The sequence below is a fragment of the Heptranchias perlo genome, chromosome 6 (assembly GCF_035084215.1).
Source record: "Heptranchias perlo isolate sHepPer1 chromosome 6, sHepPer1.hap1, whole genome shotgun sequence".
NCBI classification, from domain to species: domain Eukaryota; kingdom Metazoa; phylum Chordata; class Chondrichthyes; order Hexanchiformes; family Hexanchidae; genus Heptranchias; species Heptranchias perlo.
Window position 1 is genome coordinate 1504243 of NC_090330.1, and position 25099 is coordinate 1529341.

At 51.3% G+C, this 25099-nt stretch overlaps 2 protein-coding genes across 3 annotated transcripts in view; one reads left to right on the forward strand and one right to left on the reverse strand.

Annotated features, from left to right (window-relative positions):
- slc6a7 (solute carrier family 6 member 7) overlaps nucleotides 1–11838 on the reverse strand; it is a 66543-nt gene extending 54705 nt beyond the window's left edge. For both annotated transcript variants that reach the window (XM_067985560.1, XM_067985559.1), the window contains exon 1: nucleotides 11556–11838. In XM_067985560.1, the coding sequence (XP_067841661.1) occupies nucleotides 11556–11639 (84 nt within the window). In that variant the 5' untranslated portion in view covers nucleotides 11640–11838. The remainder of the gene's footprint in view (nucleotides 1–11555) is intronic.
- Nucleotides 11839–21936: 10098 nt separating this feature from the next.
- Nucleotides 21937–25099, forward strand: part of rrm1 (ribonucleotide reductase M1 polypeptide) — a 34233-nt gene continuing 31070 nt past the window's right edge. Inside the window, exon 1 of the mRNA XM_067985561.1 lies at nucleotides 21937–22558. Within this exon, the coding sequence (XP_067841662.1) occupies nucleotides 22540–22558 (19 nt within the window). The 5' untranslated portion in view covers nucleotides 21937–22539. The remainder of the gene's footprint in view (nucleotides 22559–25099) is intronic.

The window sequence follows — 25099 nt, forward strand, 5'->3', positions numbered from 1 at the left end:
GTACTTCTATTTATGACATAATCAAAAATGTTTTGACGCATTGAGCATACGGAGCTATTTTTAGATGCAGCCACAAGCAGCAGTGGGTGAATACCCAGGTAATTGTACTTTTGGCAGGAGGAGTGGTGAAGGGAGGAATATTGGCCAAGACAGTGGAAAACTACCAGCTCTTCATCAAGAGCAAGGGCCTCGGCTTAAACATCTCACCTGAAGGACGGTATCTCTGACAATGCAGCACTCCTGCAGTATGGAAGGGCAGGTGTGGAGAAATTATTTTTTCTGCAGTGGGTTGTTAGGACATGGATTGCCTGATCGGGGGGGGGCGGGGGGAGGGGGAGGCAGAATCCATAACAATAGCTTTTAAAAGGGGAAGTGGTTAAATATTTGAAAAAGAAAAAAATTAATAGAGTGTACAGGGAGGGGGAAAATGGTGGGGGGAAATTCGACTTCAGCGAGTGGGCTAAACAGGAGGTAGTGGATCGGGCACCGGCTCGACATCATCCCCGCTCGATCACCGCTACCCCCCGATCACCGCTACCCCCCGATCACCGCTACCCCCCCCGATCACCGCTACCCCCCGATCACCGCTACCCCCCGATCACCGCTACCCCCCCGATCACCGCTACCCCCCGATCACCGCTACCCCCCGATCACCGCTACCCCCCGATCACCGCTACCCCCCGATCACCGCTACCCCCCGATCACCGCTACCCCCGATCACCGCTACCCCCCGATCACCGCTACCCCCCGATCACCGCTACCCCCCCGATCACCGCTACCCCCCCGATCACCGCTACCCCCCGATCACCGCTACCCCCCGATCACCGCTACCCCCGATCACCGCTACCCCCGATCACCACTATACCCCTCACCCGATCACCGCTACCCCCCGATCACCGCTACCCCCCGATCACCGCTACCCCCGATCACCGCTACCCCCCGATCACCGCTACCCCCCGATCACCGCTACCCCCCGATCACCGCTACCCCCCGATCACCGCTACCCCCCGATCACCGCTACCCCCCGATCACCGCTACCCCCGATCACCGCTACCCCCCCGATCACCGCTACCCCCCGATCACCGCTACCCCCCGATCACCGCTACCCCCCGATCACCGCTACCCCCGATCACCGCTACCCCCCCGATCACCGCTACCCCCCGATCACCGCTACCCCCCGATCACCACTATACCCCTCACCCGATCACCGCTACCCCCCGATCACCGCTACCCCCGATCACCGCTACCCCCGATCACCGCTATACCCCCCCACCCGATCACCGCTACCCCCCGATCACCGCTACCCCCCGATCACCGCTACCCCCCGATCACCACTATACCCCTCACCCGATCACCGCTACCCCCCGATCACCGCTACCCCCCGATCACCACTATACCCCTCACCCGATCACCGCTACCCCCCGATCACCGCTACCCCCCGATCACCGCTACCCCCGATCACCGCTACCCCCGATCACCGCTATACCCCCCCACCCGATCACCGCTACCCCCCGATCACCGCTACCCCCCGATCACCACTATACCCCTCACCCGATCACCGCTACCCCCCGATCACCGCTACCCCCCGATCACCGCTACCCCCGATCACCGCTACCCCCCGATCACCGCTACCCCCCCGATCACCGCTACCCCCGATCACCGCTACCCCCGATCACCGCTACCCCCGATCACCGCTATACCCCCCCACCCGATCACCGCTACCCCCCGATCACCGCTACCCCCCGATCACCACTATACCCCTCACCCGATCACCGCTACCCCCCGATCACCGCTACCCCCCCGATCACCGCTACCCCCGATCACCGCTACCCCCCCAATCACCGCTACCCCCCCAATCACCGCTACCCCCGATCACCACTACCCCCCCAATCACCGCTACCCCCGATCACCGCTACCCCCCCAATCACCGCTACCCCCCGATCACCACTACCCCCCGATCACCGCTACCCCCCGATCACCGCTACCCCCCGATCACCGCTACCCCCCGATCACCGCTACCCCCGATCACCGCTACCCCCCGATCACCGCTACCCCCCGATCACCGCTACCCCCCGATCACCGCTACCCCCCGATCACCGCTATACCCCCCACCTGATCACCGCTACCCCCCGATCACCGCTACCCCCCGATCACCGCTATACCCCCCACCCGATCACCGCTACCCCCCCGATCACCGCTACCCCCCGATCACCGCTACCCCCCCGATCACCGCTACCCCCCGATCACCGCTACCTCCGATCATCACCGCTACCCCCCGATCACCGCTACCTCCGATCACCGCTACCCCCCGATCACCGCTACCCCCCGATCACCGCTACCCGCCGATCACCGCTACCCCCCTGATCACCGCTACCCCCGATCACCGCTACCCCCCGATCACCGCTACCCCCGATCACCGCTACCCCCCGATCACCGCTACCCCCCGATCACCGCTACCCGCCGATCACCGCTACCCCCGATCACCGCTACCCCCGATCACCGCTACCCCCCGATCACCGCTACCCCCCCGATCACCGCTACCCCCGATCACCGCTACCCCCCTGATCACCGCTACCCCCCGATCACCGCTACCCCCCGATCATCACCGCTACCCCCCGATCACCGCTACCCCCGATCACCGCTACCCCCCCGATCATCACCGCTACCCCCCGATCACCGCTACCCCCCCGATCATCACCGCTACCCCCCCGATCACCGCTACCTCCGATCACCGCTACCCCCCGATCTCCGCTACCCCCGATCACCGCTACCCCCCGATCACCACTACCCCCCGATCACCGCTACCCCCCGATCTCCGCTACCCCCGATCACCGCTACCCCCCGATCACCACTACCCCCCGATCACCGCTACCCCCCCGATCATCACCGCTACCCCCCGATCACCGCTACCCCCCGATCGCCGCTACCTCCGATCACCGCTACCCCCCGATCTCCGCTACCCCCGATCACCGCTACCCCCCGATCACCGCTACCCCCCGATCACCGCTACCCCCCGATCACCGCTACCCCCGATCACCCGATCACTGCTATACCCCCCATCACCTCTATACCCCCCTATCCGATCACCTCTATACCCCCACCATTCCCCACTACCCCCACCCAATCACCGCTATACCCTCCCCACCTGATCACTGCTGACATGGTATCATAGAATCTTACAGCACAGGAGGAGGCCATTCAGCCCATCGCACCTATGCCGGCTCTTTGAAAGATCTATCCATTTAGTCCCACTCCCCTGCTCTTTCCCCATAGCCCTGCAAATTTTTTCTCTTCAAGTATTTATCCGATTCCCATTTGAAAGTTATTATTGAATCTGCTTCCACCGCCCTTTCAGGCAGCGCATTCCTGATCAGAACAACTTGCTGTGTAAAAAAATGTTTCCTCATCTCCCCTCTGGTTCCTTTGCCGATCACCTTAAATCTGTGTCCTCTGGTTACCGACCCTCCTGCCACTGGAAACAGTTTCTCCTTATGATTTTGAACACCTCTATTAAATCTCCCCTTAACCTTCTCTGTTCTAAGGAGAACAACCCCAGCTTCTCCAGTCTATCCACGTAACTGAAGTCCCTCATCCCTGGTACCGTTCCAGTAAATCTCCTCTGCACCCTCTCTAAGGCCTTCACATCTTTCCTAAAGTGCGGTGCCCAGAACTGGACACAATACTCCAGCTGAGGCCTAATCAATGATTTATAAAGGTTTAGCATAACTTCCTTGCTTTTGTACTCTGTGCCTCTATTAATAAATTGTAAACAATTTTACAACACCAAGTTATAGTCCAGCAATTTTATTTTAAATTCACAAGCTTTCGGAGATTTTCTCCTTCCTCAGGCAAATGTTTTGAAAACATTTGCCTGAGGAAGGAGAAAATCTCCGAAAGCTTGTGAATTTAAAATAAAATTGCTGGACTATAACTTGGTGTTGTAAAATTGTTTACAATTGTCAACCCCAGTCCATCACCGGCATCTCCACATCATGTCTATTAATAAAGCCCACGATCCCATATGCTTTTTTATCAGCCTTCTCAACCTGTCCTGCCACCTTCAAAGATTTGTGTATGTGCACCCCCAGGTCTCTCTGTTCCTGCACCCCCTTTAAAATTGTACCATTTAATTTATTTTGCCTCTCCTCATTCTTCCTACCAAAATGCATCACTTCACACTTCTCTGGGTTAAATTTTATCTGCCATGTGTCTGCCCATTTCACCAGTCTGTCTCTGTCCTCCTGAAGTCTGTTACTATCCTCCACATTGTTTACTACATTTCTGAGTTTCGTGTCATCTGCAAACTTTGAAATTATGCCCTCTAAACCCAAGTCCAGGTTATTAATATATATCAAAAAGAGCAGTGGTCCTAATACTGACCCCTGGGGAACACCACTGTATACTTCCCTCCAGTCTGAAAAACAACCGTTCACCACTACTCTCTGCTTACTGTCCCGTAGACAATTTTGTATCCATGCTGCCACTGTCCCTTTAATCCCATGGGCTTTAATTTTGCTAACAAGTCTATTATGTGGTACTTTATCAAATGCCTTTTAAAAGTCCATATACACATCAATCATCAACCACACTCCCCTCATCAACCCTCTCTGTTACTTCATCAAAAAACTCAATCAAGTTAGTCAAACACGATTTTCCTTTAACAAATCCGTGCTGACTTTCATTTATTAGCCCAGACTTTTCCAAGTGACGATTAATTTTGTCCTGGATTATTGTCTCTAAAAGTTTCCCCACCACAGACGTTAGGCTGACTGACCTGTAATTGCTGGGTTTATCCCTCTCCCCTTTTTTGAACAGGGGTGTAACATTTGCAATCCTCCAGTCCTCTGGCACCATCCCCATATCTAAGGATGTTTGGAAGATTGTGGCCAGAGACTCCGCAATTTCCACCCTCACTTCCCTCAGTAACCTCGGACGCATCCCATCTGGACCAGGTGACTTTTCTACTTTGAGTACTGCCAATCTTTTAAGTCCCTCCTCTTTATCTATTTTTATCCTCTCCAATATCGCTCCCACCTCCTCCTTTACGGCTACAATGGCAACATCCTCTTCTCCAGTGAAGACCGATGTGAAGTTTTCATTTAGTACCTCAGACATGCCCTCCGCCTCAACAAGAAGATCGTTTTTGTCCCTAATCGCTCCCACCCTTCCGTTTTAAAAAAAATTCGTTCATGGGATGTGGGCGTTGCTGGCGAGGCCGGCATTTATTGCCCATCCCTAATTGCCCCTTGAGAAGGTGGTGGTGAGCCGCCTTCTTGAACCGCTGCAGTCCGTGTGGTGAAGGTTCTCCCACAGTGCTGTTAGGAAGGGAGTTCCAGGATTTTGACCCAGCGACGATGAAGGAACGGCGATATATTTCCAAGTCGGGATGGTGTGTGACTTGGAGGGGAACGTGCAGGTGGTGTTGTTCCCATGTGCCTGCTGCTCTTGTCCTTCTAGGTGGTAGAGGTCGCAGGTTTGGGAGGTGCTGTTGAAGAAGCCTTGGCGAGTTGCTACAGTGCATCCTGTGGATGGTACACACTGCAGCCACAGTGCGCCGGTGGTGAAGGGAGTGAATGTTTAGGGTGGTGGATGGGGTGCCAATCAAGCGGGCTGCTTTGTCCTGGATGGTGTCGAGCTTCTTGAGTGTTGTTGGAGCTGCACTCATCCAAGCAAGTGGAGAGTATTCCATCACACTCCTGACTTGTGCCTTATAGATGGTGGAAAGGCTTTGGGGAGTCAGGAGGTGAGTCACTCGCCGCAGAATACCCAGCCTCTGACCTGCTCTTGTAGCCACAGTATTTATATGGCTGGTCCAGTTAAGTTTCTGGTCAATGGTGACCCCCAGGATGTTGATGGTGGGGGATTCGGCGATGGTAATGCCGTTGAATGTCAAGGGGAGGTGGTTAGACTCTCTCTTGTTGGAGATGGTCATTGCCTGGCACTTGTCTGGCGCGAATGTTACTTGCCACTTATGAGCCCAAGCCTGGATGTTGTCCAGGTCTTGCTGCTTGCAGGCTCGGACTGCTTCATTATTTGAGGTGTTGTAAATGGAACTGAACACTGTGCAATCATCAGCGAACATCCCCATTTCTGACCTTATGGAGGGAAGGTCATTGATGAAGCAGCTGAAGATGGTTGGGCCTAGGACACTGCCCTGAGGAACTCCTGCAGCAATGTCCTGGGGCTGAGATGATTGGCCTCCAACAACCACTACCATCTTCCTTTGTGCTAGGTATGACTCCAGCCACTGGAGAGTTTTCCCCCTGATTCCCATTGACTTCAATTTTACTCGGGCTCCTTGGTGCCACACTCGGTCAAATGCTGCCTTGATGTCAAGGGCAGTCACTCTCATCTCACCTCTGGAATTCAGCTCTTTGTCCATGTTTGGCCCAAGGCTGTGATGAGGTCTGGAGACGAGTGGTCCTGGCGGAACCCAAACTGAGCATCGGTGAGCTGATGGGGCAGTAATTGGCCGGATTGGATTTGTCCTGCTTTTTGTGGACAGGACATACCTGGGCAATTTTCCACATTGTCGGGTAGATGCCAGTGTTGTAGCTGTACTGGAACAGCTTGGCTAGAGGCTAGAGTTGACGACCCTTTTACTATTTATATGTTTATAAAAGACTTTTGGGTTCCCATTTATGTTAGTCGCTAATCTAGTCTCACTCTCTCTTTGCCCCTCTTATTCCCTTTTTTAGATCTTCTCTGTACTTTCTGTATTTAGCCTGGTTCTCTACTGTATTATGAACCTTACATTCATCATAACCTTTTTCTGTTTTATTTTAATCCCTGTATCTTTAGTCATCGAGGGAGCTCTAGCTTTGGATGCCCTTCCTTTCCCCCTCGTATCTACTCTGTGTCTACTCTGTACCCGAACCAACTCCCCCTTGAAGGCCTCCCATTATCCAATTATTGTTTTGCCTGACAATTTTTGATTCCGATCCACCTGGGCGAGATCCCCTTTTATCCCACTGAAATTAGCCCTGATCCTGTTAAGCATTTTCACATTTGATTGTTCCTTATCCTTTTCCATAACTATTCTAAACCCGATGATATTATGATTACTGTTTCCGAAATGCTTCTCCACTGAAACATGCTCCACCTGCCCCACTGCATTCCCCAGAACTGGATCCAGCACTGCCTCCTTCCTCATTGGGCTGAAAACACACTGATCAAGAAAGTTCTCTTGTACACATTCCAGGATTTACACTGTTACTATCCCAGTCTACATTTGGATAATTGAAGTCCCCTATTATCATTATTCTATAGTTTTTGCATCTTTCTGTAATTTGCCTGAAAATTTGCTCCTCTACCTCCTTCCCACTATTTGATAGGCTATAGTATACACCCAATGGCGTAAATAGCTCCTCTATTGTTCCTTAATTCTAACCAAATAGATTCTGTCTTTGACTCCTCAACTACATCATCCCTTTCCAGTGCCATAATAGTTTCTTTGATCAATACTGCCACCTCCCCCTCCTCTCTTTCCTTCCCTGTCTTTCCTGAATACCTTGTAGCCAGGAATATTAAGTTCCCAATCCTCGCCTTCTTTGAGCAAGGTCTCTGTTACTGCCAGTGTATCATAGTCCCATGTGGCGACTTGAGACTGCAGCTCACCAACCTTATATACCATGCTACGTGCATTTATGCATACGCACTCCAAACTCATCTTAGACTGCCTCGTGTTTGCCCCCTGTCTGATCCCTCCTATTTCTGAACTATTCTTTACTGTAATGCTACTAAACCCTCCCCCACAGCCCGATCACCGTTACACCCCGCCCCAGATCACCACTATACCCCCTGATCACCGTTATACCCCCCCGATCACCGTTATACCCCCCCGATCACCGCTATACCCTCCGATCACCGTTATACCCCCCGATCACCGCTATACCCCCCCGATCACCGTTATACCCCCTGATCACCACTATATCCCCCCGATCACCGCTATATCCCCCCGATCACCATTATACCCCCCGATCACCATTATACCCCCCCGATCACCGCTATACCCACCCGATCACCATTATACCCCCCAATCACCGCAATACCCCCTGATCACCACTATATCCCCCCGATCACCATTATACCCCCCAATCACCGCTATACCCCCCCAATCACCGCTATATCCCCCCGATCACCGCTATATCCCCCCGATCACCATTATACCCCCGATCACCACTATACCCCCCGATCACCATTATACCCCCCAATCACCGCTATACCCCCCGATCACCACTATATCCCCCCGATCACCATTATACCCCCGATCACCGCTGTACCCCCGATCACCGCTATACCCCCCGATCACCATTACACCCCCGATCACCGCTGTACCCCCCGATCACCATTATACCCCCCGATCACCGCTATATCCCCTGATCACCACTATATCCCCCCGATCACCATTATACCCCCAGATCACCGCTATACCCCCTGATCACCATTATACCCCGATCACCGCTATACCCCCCGATCACCATTATACCCCCGATCACCGCTATACCCCCCGATCACCATTATACCCCCGATCACCGCTATACCCCCTGATCACCATTATACCCCCGATCACCGCTATACCCCCCGATCACCATTATACCCCCGATCACTGCTATATCCCCCGATCACCATTATACCCCCGATCACCACTATACCCCCCGATCACCATTATACCCCCGATCACCATTATACCCCCGATCACCGCTATACCCCCCGATCACCATTATACCCCCCGATCACCATTATACCCCCGATCACCGCTATACCCCCCGATCACCATTTTACCCCCCGATCACCATTTTACCCCCCGATCACCGCTATACGCCCCCGATCACCGCTATACCCCCCGATCACCATTATACCCCCGATCACCGCTATACCCCCCCGATCACCATTTTACCCCCCGATCACCATTATACCCCCGATCACCGCTATACCCCCCCGATCACCATTTTACCCCCCGATCACCGCTATACCCACCCCGATCACCGCTATACCCCCCCGATCACCGCTATACCCCCCCGATCACCGCTATACCCCCCGATCACCGCTATACCCCCCCGATCACCATTATACCCCCCGATCACCGCTATACCCCCCCGATCACCGCTATACTCCCCCGATCACCATTATACCCCCGATCACCGCTATACCCCACCGATCACCGCTATACCCCCCCGATCACCACTATACCCCCCCGATCACCATTATACCCCCCCGATCACCGCTATACCCCACCGATCACCGCTATACCCCCGATCACCGCTATACCCCCCCGATCACCATTATACCCCCGATCACCATTATACCCCCGATCACCGCTATACCCCCCCGATCACCACTATACCCCCCCGATCACCATTATACCCCCCGATCACCATTATACCCCCGATCACCATTATACCCCCCGATCACCGCTATACCCCCCCGATCACCGCTATACCCCACCGATCACCGCTATACCCCCCCGATCACCTCTATACCCCCCGATCACCGCTATACCCCCCCGATCACCTCTATACCCCCCGATCACCATTATACCCCCCGATCACCGCTATACCCCCCCGATCACCGCTATACCCCACCGATCACCGCTATACCCCCCCGATCACCATTATACCCCCCGATCACCGCTATACCCCCGATCACCTCTATACCCCCCGATCACCGTTATACCCCCCGATCACCGTTATACCCCCCGATCACCTCTATACCCCCCGATCACCATTATACCCCCCAATCACCGCTATACCCCCCCGATCACCTCTATACCCCCCGATCACCATTATACCCCCGATCACCGCTATACCCCCCCCGATCGCCGCTATACCCATGGAAAGAAAAAACAAGTCGGTGCATAATGGGTGGCCGACCACTTCAAATAGTGCCATGGAATCTTTTACATCCACCTAAGAGGGCAGACGGGGCCTCGGTGTAATATTTAATCTGAAAGATGGCACTTCCGACAGTGCAGCACTCCCTCAGTACTGACCCTCCGACATTACAGCGCTCCCTCAGTACTGACCCTCCGACATTACAGCATTTCCTCAGTACTGACCCTCCGACAGTGCAGCGCTCCCTCAGTACTGACACTCCGACAGTGCAGCGCTCCCTCAGTACTGACCCTCCGACATTACAGCATTTCCTCAGTACTGACCCTCCGACAGTGCAGCGCTCCCTCAGTACTGATCCTCCGACAGTGCAGCGCTCCCTCAGTACTGACACTCCGACAGTGCAGCGCTCCCTCAGTACTGACACTCCGACATTACAGCATTTCCTCAGTACTGACCCTCCGACAGTGCAGCGCTCCCTCAGTACTGACACTCCGACAGTGCAGCGCTCCCTCAGTACTGACCCTCCGACATTACAGCATTTCCTCAGTACTGACCCTCCTACATTACAGCGCTCCCTTAATATTCATTAAACCGAGGCCCCGTCTGCCCTCTCAGGTGGACATTAAAGATTGCATGGCCACTATTTCGAAGAAGAGCAGGGGAGTTCTCCCCAGTGTCCTGGGGCCAATGTCTATCCCTCAACCAACACCACTAGAAAAACAGATTATCTGGTCATTATCACATTGCTGTTTGTGGGATCTTGCTGTGCGCAAATTGGCTGCCACATTTCCTACATTACAACAGTGACTACACTTCAAAAAGTACTTCATTGGCTGTAAAGCGCTTTGGGACGTCCTGAGGTGGTGAAAGGCGCTGTAGAAATGCAAGTCTTTCATTATTTTGTGAAGAAATGACAGCCCCAGGCATGTGATGACACTGCGATGAGGTCATCTGCAGGTTCATACTAGTTGCCAAAAATTAGATTTTTTTTCCCCTCGTCAACCATATCACGCACAGGCACGAGCAGGGGCCAGTGATCAGACCGGTTTACACTCAGAACTTCAGCTCCACCTGGTGAGTCATTTCCCGAGACGTGCTGCCAATGAGGCACAAGCTGTGTGCCCCAAACTCTCCCCCAAACTCCGGCGATCAGGAAATACCAACAACAGGTACAGAGATAAAGTTATCCTCTCTGTGTAAAGAGGAATGGATAACACCCGGTCCTCCGATGCCAACAACCTCGCCTCTACCCCTCCGGCAGAATCGTGGAATGATACACCACAGAAGGAGGCCATTCGGCCCACCTTGCATGTGCCGGCTCTTTGAGACAGCTATTCAGCTAAACAGCCAGTTAGTGCTCTCTCTTTGGGTTTACAATTACTAACCAGGACCGGAAGAGTAGTCGGGGGCTGAGGAAAGCCCAGTGGATCTGTCGAGGCCCCTCCCTCTCCTATCCTGCCATCTCACTGCATCTCGAGCAGCCCCAGAGGTTTGTTTTTGCCTCTGTCACTGGACTATTCCAAACATTTCCCACTAAAGAAGTTTCTGCTTCAACATCCTTCTGACGAATCTCCATTTACACCCTGCTTTCTTGGCATGTTTTTCAAGTCATCTGCTAACCGATTGAAAGTTGAAGGGAGTCAGCAGGTTTCAAGGTTCACGGGCCAAACATGCACACCCCCTCCCTCTCCCCCTCAGAGAGTGACAAGAAGCCCACCTTACCTGTTGGGCCCCCGATGGTTTTATTTCCTGACTGATGCTGTCTGTGTTCTTCATGTAATTGGCCCATTTTTCTAGAAGTCTCATTTAGAACAGCTTTAAGTTGCTCCCGGTTGACATCAAGTAATAAATAAGATGGAAGCTGGAGTGATGGATCAGTCCACAGGTAGAGGCAGAGAGCGAGGTGCTGACAGGAAACTTTTCCCAGCACGAACCCCTGAGACTGACACCAGAGTTTCACCTGTAAAATGATCCCTCACCTGTCTCCACGGAGTCGGTAATAAAACACCTGGAGGCTGCTGTGTTTATCACAGGTATAATAATGCAGAGAGGGGGTGGAGCTGTTCCCATGTCAACTCTTCCGGATCAGTTATGTGTTTGGTGTCAGTGGAACATCTTAATTCTGTGGTGGGAGGGCAAAAATACAAAAAAACAAAACAAAACCAGCACATCCCCTGAAATGACAGCCAGGAATTACTTAGAAACAGGAGGAGGCCATTCAGCTACAACACTGGCATCTACCCGACAATGTGGAAAATTGCCCAGGTATGTCCTGTCCGCAAAAAGCAGGACAAATCCAATCCGGCCAATTACCGCCCCATCAGTCTACTCTCAATCATCAGCAAAGTGTTGGAAGGTGTCGTCGACAGTGCTATCAAGCTGCACTTACTCACCAATAACCTGCTCACCGATGCTCAGTTTGGGTTCCGCCAGGACCACTCGGCTCCAGACCTCATTACAGCCTTGGTCCAAACATGGACAAAAGAGCTGAATTCCAGAGGTGAGGTGAGAGTGACTGCTCTTGACATCAAGGCAGCATTTGACCGAGTGTGGCACCAAGGAGCCCTAGTAAAATTGAAGTCAATGGGAATCAGGGGCAAATCTCTCCAGTGGCTGGAGTCATACCTAGCACAAAGGAAGATGGTAGTGGTTGTTGGAGGCCAATCATCTCAGCCCCAGGGCATTGCTGCAGGAGTTCCTCAGGGCAGTGTCCTAGGCCCAACCATCTTCAGCTGCTTCATCAATGACCTTCCCTCCATCATAAGGTCAGAAATGGGGATGTTCGCTGATGATTGCACAGTGTTCAGTTCCATTCACAACCCCTCAAATAATGAAGCAGTCCGTGGCTGCATGCAGCAAGACCTGGACAACATCCAGGCTTGGACTCATAAGTGGCAAGTAACATTCGCGCCAGACAAGTGCCAGGCAATGACCACCTCCCCTTGACATTCAACGGCATTACCATCGCCGAATCCCCCATCATCGACATCCTGGGGGTCACCATTGACCAGAAACTTAACTGGACCAGCCATATAAATACTGTGGCTACAAGAGCAGGTCAGAGGCTGGGTATTCTGCAGTGAGTGACTCACCTCCTGACTCCCCAAAGCCTTTCCACCATCTACAAGGCACAAGTCAGGAGTGTGATGGAATACTCTCCACTTGCCTGGATGAGTGCAGCTCCAACAACACTCAAGAAGCTCGACACCATCCAGGACAAAGCAGCCCGCTTGATTGGCACCCCATCCACCACCCTAAACATTCACTCCCTTCACCACCGGCGCACCGTGGCTGCAGTGTGTACCATCCACAGGATGCACTGCAGCAACTCGCCAAGGCTTCTTCGACAGCACCTCCCAAACCCGCAACCTCTACCACCTAGAAGGACAAGAGCAGCAGGCACATGGGAACAACACCACCTGCACGTTCCCCTCCAAGTCACACACCATCCTGACTTGGAAATATATCGCCGTTCCTTCATCGTCACTGGGTCAAAATCCTGGAACTCCCTTCCTAACAGCACTGTGGGAGAACCTTCACCACACGGACTGCAGCGGTTCAAGAAGGCGGCTCACCACCACCTTCTCAAGGGCAATTAGGGATGGGCAATAAATGCCGGCCTCGCCAGTGATGCCCACATCCCATGAATGAATTAAAAAAAATTCAGCCCCTTGAGTCCGACTCCAGAGATTTGAGCCATAATCCAGGCTGACACTGTCGGAGGTGCTGTTTTTCAGATGAGACGTTAAACCGAGGCCCTGTCTGCCCTCTCAGGTGGATGTAAAATATCCCACGGCCACTATTTCGAAGAAGATCAGGCGGGCGATATTACGGAGGTGCAAGTAGGTGGTCTTTGTGATGGAGAATAGACGTATGCACAGTGTGGGGTCAAATAGGGTGCTGAGGTTACGATGATGGCTTCAGTCTTCCCAATGTTTAACCAAAGGAAATTGTGGCTCATCCAGGACTGCATGTTGGACAAGAGTCAGTGGTGGGGTTGAGAGAGGTAGGGCTGGGTGTCGTCAGTGCACATGTGGAAGCTGACCCCATATCCGCTGATGATGTTGTCAAGGGGAAACATGTGGATGAGGAAGATGAAGGGGCCAAGGACAGATCCTGAGGTAACGGAACAGGAGAGGGAAGAGGGGCCTTTGCTGGAGATGTTCTGGCTACGATTGGATACGTAAGAGTGGGACCAAGCGAGGGCAGTCCACTGAGCTGGACAACAGAGGAAAGGAGTTAGTGGAGGATGGTGTTATCGACTGTGTCAATGGTGCAACGAAGTCACAGCATCATCATGGTAGGTACAGCGCAGGAGGCCATTCGGCCCATCGTGCCTGTACTGGCTCTTTGTTAGAGCTATCCAATTAGTCCCACTCCCAGCTCTTTCCCCCTAGCCCTGTAAATTTTTTCCCTTCAAGTATTTATCCGATTCCCTTTTGAAAGTTACTACTGAATCTGCTTCCACCGCCCTTTCAGGCAGCGCATTCCTGATCGTAATAATTCACAGTGTAAAAAAAAAAGTTTCCTCATGTCTCCTCTGGTTCTTTTGCCGATCACCTTAAATCTGTGTCGAGGGAGATGAGTAAAAAAAACACTAGAACAGGTCATTTATCTCATTTGCTGTTTGTGACACCTCGCTGTGAGCAAATTGGCTGCCTTCTTTCCCCACATTACAACACTTCAAAAGTATTTAATTGGCCGTGAAGCACCTTTGGGATGTCCTGAGCGCATAAAAGGTGCAAGAGAAATGCAAGTTTGTTTGTTCTTCCGTATTTCTTAAAAGTGTCCAGCATGCGGGAGCTCAGCTCAAAGCACAGCTCATTCCGCTGGCTGGAGCCTGCTGCTGCTTGAGATTTAGACCGAATGCAAAACTCGTTAAGCAACATACCCTAAAGTTATTGGAGCTCAGTAGACTCCACTGGCGACGACACACCTCAGCTGGATAAGAGATTTTACCTCTTGTCTTTTCGATTTTATCTTTACAGCAGAGAAGGTTAAGTGAAGGTTTGATAGACGTGTTCAAAATAAATAAGGAGAAACTGTTTCCAGTGACAGGTGGGTCAGTAACCAGAGGACACAGACTTAGGGTGATTGGCAAAAGAACCAGAGGGGAGATGAGAAGAATTCTTTTCTACGCAGCGAGTTGTTCTGATCTGGAATGCGCTGCCTGAAAGGGCGGTGGAAGCAGATTCAATAATAACTTTCAAAAGGGAATTGGATAAATACTTGAAAAGGAAAAATTTGCAGGGCTATGGGGAAAGAGCAGGGGAGTGGGACTAATTGGATAGCTCTTTCAAAGAGCCAGTACAGGCACGATGGGCCGAATGGCATCTGACAGGCAGGATATGGCCCTGTTGGCTGTCATGAATTGAGCAGTTTCCACGGTGCACCCTCACACATTCTGGCAGGGACCATCACTAATAGCTCAGCAGTTAAAGCACCACATGGGCCATAAAACTACAAAATCCCCGGTCCACGGTGAATCAGCTGATTTCAGCGAGGGTGTCAGTAGAGGTGCTACAACCAGCCTCAGCTTCTCCGGTCGATGGATAGGGGTGGGGGAGAACAGTCAGACTTTCCAGTACTAATCACCAATCCCTGCTGGAAGGAGCACATGCGTAGATGTTGGATGAAGATGGGATGCAAATTAGCCTCCTGAGACTCACTATTTAGCCAACTAAGAATTAAAGAAAGAACTTGCATTTATACCAGTGCCTTTCACGACCCCAGGACTTCCCAAAGTGCTTCACAGCCAATGAAGGACTTTTTGAAGTGTAGTCACTGTTGTAATGTAGGAGACGCAGCAGCCGATTTGCGCACAGCAAGATCCCACAAACAGTGATGAGATAAAACAGCGGAGGTACTGGCCCAAATCTTCCAAACATCTGTAGATATGGAGGTGGTCCCAGAGGACTGGAGAATTGCAAATGTTACACCCTTGTTCAAAAAAGGGTGTAAGGATAAACCCAGCAACTATAGACCAGTCAGTTTAATCTCAGTAATGGGGAAACTTTTAGAAACGATAATCCGGGACAGAATTAAAAGTCACTTGGATGCGGGTGGATTGATTAGGGAAAGCCAGCACGGATTTGTTAAAGGCAAATCGTGTTTAACTAACCTGATTGAGTTTTTTGATGAGGTAACAGAGAGGGTAGATGAGGGCAATGCAGTTGACGTTGTGTATATGGACTTTCAAAAGGAGTTTGATAAAGTGCCACATGGTAGGCTTATCATCAAGGTTGCATCCCATGGAATAAAGGGGGCAGTAGCAGCATGGATACAGAATTGGCTAAGGGACAGGAAACAGAGTGTAGGGGTAAATGGTTCTTTTTTGGACTGGAGGGAGGTGTACAGTGGAGTACCCCGGGGGTCAGTGCTGGGACCACTGCTTTTCTTGATATATATTAATGACTTGGACTTGGGTGTACTGGGCACAATTTCAAAATTTGCAGATGACACAAAACTTGGAAGGGTAGTGAACAGTGAGGAGGATAGTGATAGACTTCAAGAGGACAGGCTGGTGGAGTGGGCGGACACGTGGCAGATGAAATTTAACACAGAAAAATGCGAAGTGATACATTTCGGTAGGAAGAACGAGGAGAAGCAATATAAACTAGAGGGCACAATTCTAAAAGGGATACAGAAACAGAGAGATCTGGGGGTATATGTGCACAAATCGTTGAAGATGGCAGGGCAGGTTGAGAAAGTGGTTAAAAAAGCATACGGGATCCTGGGCTTTATAAATAGAGGCACAGAGTACAAAAGTATGAAAGTCATGATGAACCTTTATAAAACACTGGTTTGGCCACAACTGGAGTATTGTGTCCAGTTCTGGGCACCGCACTTTAGGAAAGATGTGAAGGCCTTAGAGAGGGTGCAGAAGAGATTCACTAGAATGATTCCAGGGATGAGGGACTTTAGTTACGTGGATAGACTGGAGAAGCTGGGATTGTTCTCCTTGGAACAGAGATGATTGCGAGGAGATTTGATCGAGGTGTTCAAAATCATGCAGGGTCTAGACAGAGTAGATAGAGAGAAACTGTTCCCATTGGCGGAAGGTCAAGAACCAGAGGACATAGATTTAAGGTGATTGGCAAAAGAACCAAAGGTGACATGAGGAAAAACTTATTTACACAGCGAGTGGTTAGGATCTGGAATGCACTGCCCGAGGGGGTGGTGGAGGCAGATTCAATCATGGCCTTCAAAAGGGATCTGGATAAGTACTTGAAAGGAAAAAAACTGCAGAGCTGTGGGGAAAGGGCGGGAGAGTGGGACTGGCTGGATTGCTCTTGCATAGAGCCGGCACAGACTCGATGGGCCAAATGGCCTCCTTCTGTGGTGTAACCTTTCTATGATTCTATGATTTGATATCCATCGAATCAGCTCACTGGGTATGGAGGGCTGGGAGAGTCCAAATCTCAGCCCATAGTGCCAAACCTTCTCAAAAGCCATTTCCACATCCTGGAGCAACGCCACTGCGCACTCTTTCTTGTTAAGCCTCAGAGGATGCGCACTGTCAGACGTAGCAGTTATCACTGGTACTTTTTCATCTCCTGACCACTGCATGGCCTGGTTTGGAGTCAATGCCCTTGAGGTGATCTTAGAGATGGTATGTGATGATTCTCTCCAGCTGGTTTCTCAAACTGACAGGTTAGTAATTACTGGTGTCATGGGGCCTTTGCCTGGTTTATGGACCATTATGGCCACTGCTGATTTCTAGCTTCTGAGAAAAGTAGCCCAGCACTCACAACTTGGTGAAGAGCTCATGGCCATCATGTCACTGGGGGGGCCTCACTGAGCACGCATTTGGCAATGCCATCCTCTCCTGGGAATTTCTCTTGCATGCTCCTTAGCCTCAACCAGAGTTCAGCAGGAGTATGAGCAGTTGCATTGCCAGGGTACGGTAGCATAGTGGTTATGTTACTGGGCTAGTAATCTGGAGGCCTGGACTAAAATCCAGAGTCATGAGTTCAAATCCCATCGTGGGAGCTGGCGAATTTAAATTCAATTAATTAATTAAATAAAAATCTGGAATTAAAATACTAGTATCAGTAATGATGGCCATGAAACTACCGGATTGTCGTAAAAACCCATCTGGTTCACTAATGTCCTTTAGGGAAGGAAACCTGCCGTCCTTACCCGGTCTGGCCTATATGTGACTCCAGACCCACAGCAATGTGGTTGATTCTTAATTGCCCTCTGAAATGGCCGAGCAAGCCACTCAGTTGTAAAATCTTGCTACGAAAAGTCATAATAAGAATAAAACCGGACGGACCACTAGGCACCGGACACGACAACGGCAAAACACCAAGCCCAGTCGACCCTGCAAGGTCCTCCTCACTAACATCTGGGGACTTTGTGCCAAAATTGGGAGAGCTGTCCCACAGACTAGTCAAACAATAGCCACACTCACAGAATCATACCTTTCAGCCAAAGTCCCAGACTCTTCCATCACCATCCCTGGGTATGTCCTGTCCCACCGGCAGGACAGACCCACCAGAGGTGGTGGTACAGTGATATACAGTCAGGAGGGAGTGGCCCTGGGAGTCCTCAACATTGACTCTGGACCTCATGGCATCAGGTCAAACATGGGCACGGAAACCTCCTGCTGATTACCACCTACCGTCCTCCCTCAGCTGATGAATCAGTCCTCCTCCATGTTGAGCACCACTTGGAGGAAGCACTGAGGGTAGCAAGGGCACAAAATGTACTCTGGGTGGGGGACTTCAATGTCCATCACCAAGCGTGGCTTGGTAGCACCAGAGCTGGCCGAGTCCTGAAGGACATAGCTGCTAGACTGGGCCTGTGGCAGGTGGTGAGCGAACCAACACGAGGGAAAAACTTACTTGACCTCGTCCTCACCAATCTACCTGTCGCAAATGCATCTGTCCATGACAGTATTGGTAGGAGTGACCACCGCACAGTCCTCGTGGAGATGAAGTCCCGTCTTCGCACTGAGGACACCATCCAACGTGTTGTGTGGCACTACCACCGTGCTAAATGGGATAGATTCAGAACAGATCTGGCAGCTCAAAACTGGGCATCCATGAGGCGCTGTGGGCCATCAGCAGCAGCAGAATTGTATTCCACCACAATCTGTAACCTCATGGCCCAGCATATTCCTCACTCTACCATTACCAACAAGCCAGGGGATCAACCCTGGTTCAATGAGGAGTGTAGAAGAGCATGCCAGGAGCAGCACCAGGCATACCTAAAAATGAGGTGCCAACCTGGTGAAGCTACAACTCAGGACTACATGCATGCTAAACAGCGGAAGCAACATGCTATAGACAGAGCTAAGCGATTCCACAACCAACGGATCAGATCAAAGCTCTGCAGTTCTGCCACATCCAGTTGTGAATGGTGGTGGACAATTAAACAACTAACGGGAGGAGGAGGCTCTGTAAACATCCCCATCCTCAATGATGTCGGAGTCCAACACATGAGTGCAAAAGACAAGACTGAAACGTTTGCAACCATCTTCAGCCAGAAGTGCCGAGTGGATGATCCATCTCAGCCTCCTCCCGATATCCCCACCATCACGGAAGCCAGTCTTCGGCCAATTCGATTCACTCCACGTGATATCAAGAAACGGCTGAGTGCACTGGATACAGCAAAGGCTATGGGCCCCGACAACATCCCAGCTGTAGTGCTGGAGACTTGTGCTCCAGAACTAGCTGCGCCTCTAGCCAAGCTGTTCCAGTACAGCTACAACACTGGCATCTACCCGACAATGTGGAAAATTGCCCAGGTATGTCCTGTCCACAAAAAGCAGGACAAGGCCAATTACCGCCCCATCAGTCTACTCTCAATCATCAGCAAAGTGTTGGAAGGTTTCGTCGACAGTGCTATGAAGTGGCACTTACTCACCAATAACCTGCTCACCGATGCTCAGTTGGGGTTCCGCCAGGACCACTCGGCTCCAGACCTCATTACAGCCTTGGTCCAAACATGGACAAAAGAGCTGAATTCCAGAGGTGAGGTGAGAGTGACTGCCCTTGACATCAAGGCAGCATTTGACCGAGTGTGGCACCAAAGAGCCCTAGTAAAATTGAAGTCAATGGGAATCAGGGGGAAAACTCTCCAGTGGCTGGAGTCATACCTGGCACAAAGGAAGATGGTAGTGGTTGTTGGAGGTCAATCATCTCAGCCCCAGGACATTGCTGCAGGAGTTCCACAGGGCAGTGTCCTAGGCCCAACCATCTTCAGCTGCTTCATCAATGACCTTCCCTCCATCATAAGGTCAGAAATGGGGATGTTCGCTGATGACTGCACAGTGTTCAGTTCCATTCGCAACCCCTCAGATAATGAAGCAGTCCGAGCCCGCATGCAGCAAGACCTGGACAACATCCAGGCTTGGGCTCATAAGTGGCAAGTAACATTCGCGCCAGATAAGTGCCAGGCAATGACCATCTCCAACAAGAGAGAGTCTAACCACCTCCCCTTGACATTCAACGGCATTACCATCGCCGAATCCCCCACCATCAACATCCTGGGGGTCACCATTGACCAGAAACTTAACTGGACCAGCCATATAAATACTGTGGCTACGCGAGCAGGTCAGAGGCTGGGTATTCTGCGGCGAGTGACTCACCTCCTGACTCCCCAAAGCCTTTCCACCATCTACAAGGCACAAGTCAGGAGTGTGATGGAATACTCTCCACTTGCCTGGATGAGTGCAGCTCCAACAACACTCAAGAAGCTCGACACCATCCAAGATAAAGCAGCCCGCTTGATTGGCACCCCATCCACAACCCTAAACATTCACTCCCTTCACCACCGGCGCACTGTGGCTGCAGTGTGTACCATCCACAGGATGCACTGCAGCAACTCGCCAAGGCTTCTTCGACAGCACCTCCCAAACCCGCGACCTCTACCACCTAGAAGGACAAGAGCAGCAGGCACATAGGAACAACACCACCTGCACGTTCCCCTCCAAGTCACACACCATCCCGACTTGGAAATATATCGCCGTTCCTTCATTGTCGCTGGGTCAAAATCCTGGAACTCCCTTCCTAACAGCACTGTGGGAGAACCGTCACCACACGGACTGCAGCGGTTCAAGAAAGCGGCTCACCACCAACTTCTCAAGGGCAATTAGGGATGGGCAATAAATGCCGGCCTTGCCAGCGACGCCCACATCCCGTGAACGAATAAAAAAAAAAGTCTGCCTGTTGTTTGTAGGGGCAGTGCTCAGAGGTTGGGACAGTTCCGATTGTCCACTTCCTTTTCCCAACTACGGTACGAATGAATTTGTTGTGATTTGGTCTGGTGTGGACAATGCAGAGCTGTTCCCTTTCGATGAAGCCTCCCTGAGCCTCTCTCTGTACTGCAGCCCAGGATATGTTCTTACCCTGGCTCTGCCCTGTGGATCTGCAGCCAGATTTGTTTGAGAACTTGTTCTCCTTCAACTTTTCCACAGAAAGGTGCCCACTGCCTCTGAACTTGTCAGATGATAGCTTGCAGGCTGTTGATTGATGTTTTTTGGTCAGATCAGCCATGATCTAACTGAAGGCTGGAAGGGCTAAATGGCCTACTCCTAGAATCATAGAATTACAGTACAGGAGGCCATTTGGCCCATCAAGCCTATGCCGACTATTTGTAAGAGCAAACAAATTAGTCCCACTCCTCCTGCTCTTTCCCCAGAGTCCTGCAAAATTTTCCCCTTTGAGTATTTATCCAATTCCCTTTTGAAAGTTATTATTGAATCTGCTTCCACCGCCCTTTCAGGCAGTGAATTCCAGATCAGAACAACTGGATGAGTAAAAAGAGTTCCGGTTCCCATGTTATCACCCTGAGCCATAGTTTCAATGTAATTCCTCCTAAGTCTTGTTTCCTGAACCGGGTCAGCTCAGCAACACTTTTAAAGCCAGGCTCAGGCTTCACTGGCCGCAGCAGGCCGCAATCCCGGCGCTACCATGGTGACCGCGGCCGAGCGGGCTCTGCTCTGATTGGCGGAGGTAGGGTTCTCCCCTAGCCGCCGCCAATAGCCTCGTCTTCATTGGCCAACGTGATGTTACACTATTTATGATTGGCTGAAGTCGGGATTACCCGGCTGTTGATTGGTCGCTCCGCGTAAATATCCCGGCGGGAGGCGCGAGCGCGCGTTCAGTCTGAGGCTCGGAGCGGAGAATCGGACCCGGCCCGCGGACACCCCGACACCCGGCCCGGACACCAGGCCCCGACCCCCCGGACACCCGGCCCCGACACCCAGACCCCGAGCGGAGCGGAGAATCGGACCCGGCCCGGACACCAGGCCCCGACCCCCCGGACACCCCGACACCCGGCCCCGACCCCCAGACCCCGAGCGGAGCGGAGAATCGGACCCGGCCCGCGGACACCAGGCCCAGACCCCAGACCCCCCGCACACCCGGCCCCGACCCCCAGACCCGGACACCCCGACCCCCGCACCGGACAGACAACCAGACCCCGACCCACCCAACTCTCCTACAAAAGGCCCAGCGGCCCCCCCGCACACCCGGACCCCGACCCTCAGGCCCCCACACCCGGACACCCCGACCCCCCACACCCGGCCCAGCGGACACCCCGACCCCCGCACCCGACAGACAACCGGGCCCCAGGCCCCGAGCGGATAGCGAGTCAGGCCCCGGCACCAGGCCCACGGTGAGACAGTTCGGCCGCAGGCCCCAGTCAGCCCGGACCAAGGAGTCCGAGAGAGAGAGAGAGAGAGACGGTCTGCACCATGTTCGTCATCAAAAGAGGTACCGTCTGCAGTGAGGGGGCCCGACTCGGGGTAAACTGCAGTCTGTGGGGTTTTTGGGGGGGGACTGCAGTCTGTGGGGTTTTGGAGAACTAGTCTGGGTGCAAGGATGGAGAAATGGCTAACAATGGTTTCTTGCAGAGTCAAAATCAAGTGTAGTTTTCAGCTGAAGGGAAGGGATAATTGGGCTGGAGTGCTTAGAGGTGATTCAGATCCCATTTTAAAGTCATGTTATCTGTCCTTTATTTCTAAATGTATTCAATTATAAATTCCTATGTGTATATTTGTATTAACTTGTCACGCTGTAACTACATCCTCCTGTAAATGATGGTGAAAATCCACTGGGTGGGGGGTGGTGTTTATGGGACTAGTTTATATCTGCAGTTTCAATTATAAATGTGGGTATAAAAATTTAGAATATGAAAAAGTTGACAATTTGTTAAGATGTTTAGTGTGTGTATGTGGAATATACAGATATAATCACATGTACAGATTACATGAAGTCAGATGTATGTATGGGACTCTGATCCCAGCTCTATGATAAGATTGCCAGAGAGAGAGGGGTTCATGTGGTTTTAGACTGTAGTTATACTGCCACTTTCAAATTATACCAAGTGGTTTTAAGTGTGCAGCAAAGCTCGAGACCACCAGGCGCACTGAAGCTGTAAGCCCTCACCCATAGGAGATTTGGTGTTCTCAGAATGGAATATATCCTTAATTTTAGAATTACCAGTGTCCTAAATCAGGAACAGGCTCAGTGGAAACAGTTAGTATTGATTCATTCAAATGCAAGTTAGATTTTTCAGAAAACAATATTTTGGGATACAGCGTATGAGTAATTTGAGACATGACATGTGGTGAGTGTAACAGGACTGGGAGGAACAGGTGACTTTGGACCTATGGTTCCCAAAGCTCTCCCCCACTGGGGGTTTTCCTCACCTCATGAGAGCCAGAGGGGACAGATTTAAGGTGATTGGCAAAAGAACCAAAGGCGACCAGAGGGAAAACTTTTTTACACTGAGTAGTTATGATCTGGAATGCACTGCCTGAAAGGGTGGTGGAGGCAGATTCAATCGTAGAATCATAGAAAATTTACGGCACAGAAGGAGGCCATTCGGCCCATCATGTCCGCGCTGGCCAGAAACAAGCCATCCAGCCTAATCCCACTTTCCCGCATTTGGTCCGTAGCCCTGCAGGTCAAAGCTCTTCATGTGCATATCCAGGTTTTTTTTAAATGAGTTGAGGGTTTCTGCCTCTCCCACCCTCTCAGGCAGTGAGTTCCAGACCCCCACCACCCTCTGGGTGAAAATTTTTTTCCTCATTTCCGCTCTAATCCTTCTACCAATTACTTTAAATCCATGCCCCCTGGTTATTGACCTCTCTGATAAGGGAAATAGGTCCTTCCTATCCACTCTATCTAGGCCCCTCAGAATTTTGTACATCTCAATCAAATCACCCCTCAGCCTCCTCTGTTCCAACGAAAACAACACTGTGGCTTTCAAAAAGGAATTGGACAAATACTTGAAAGGGAAAAAATCCAGGGCTACAGGGAAAGAGTGGGGGAATGGGACTAACTGGATTGCTCTTACAAAGAGCCAGCATAGGCTCGATGGGCCGAATGGCCGCCTTCTGTGCTGTTATTCTATGTCTGGGTCTGTTGTAGATTAATTGGAAATTGATTGCTATGATTAGACAACGCCATTATCGTGTATCATGTGACTACCAGGATGGTACAAGGTGGTCTCGGTGCACCTTGGCCTTTTTAGTCTAGCAATTTCTTATGTCCTAGCTTTGGGAAGATTATAGACCGTGTCTTTTTATTAATGGTTTAATTTCTGTTATATTCTGGGACTTCGTGTCCGTCTGCATCAATCTATCGGTTTCTGCTTATCTTTATTCCCCTGTCCTTTACACTCGGGCTGGTTACTGCCCTGTTAGTTTGTGTTTATCTATATTCCTCTGTCCTTTACACTCGGGCTGGTTACTGCCCTGTTAGTTTGTGTTTATATCTATATTCCCCTGTCCTTTACACTCGGGCTGGTTACTGCCCTGTTAGTTTGTGTTTATATCTTTATTCCCCTGTCCTTTACACTCGGGCTGGTTACTGCCCTGTTAGTTTGTGTTTATATCTATATTCCTCTGTCCTTTACACTCGGGCTGGTTACTGCCCTGTTAGTTTGTGTTTATATCTATATTCCCCTGTCCTTTACACTCGGGCTGGTTACTGCCCTGTTACTTTCTGTGTCGGTGTCTTTTATTTTATTCTAATTTTCTGTAAGAGGTGCGGGCGGGAAAAGGCTGTCAGGCCGCCGCTTCTTGGTTTATTTTCCGGCTTTATATATTCGGTCTGCACGGTATCCGCCGGCCCCGCTCCCGGTTCGATTTATTTCCCGGTTCTGTTCTCCTTTTGCAGTATTTTATTTCCCGCGCTCCCCCTCTCCCGCCTGTTTATAGTTTGAATTTGGCGCCTAAGCTTTCGGTTGTTACACAATGGCGGGAAGTGGGTGAGGCAATTATACCCGGAACTATAAGTATGAAAGAA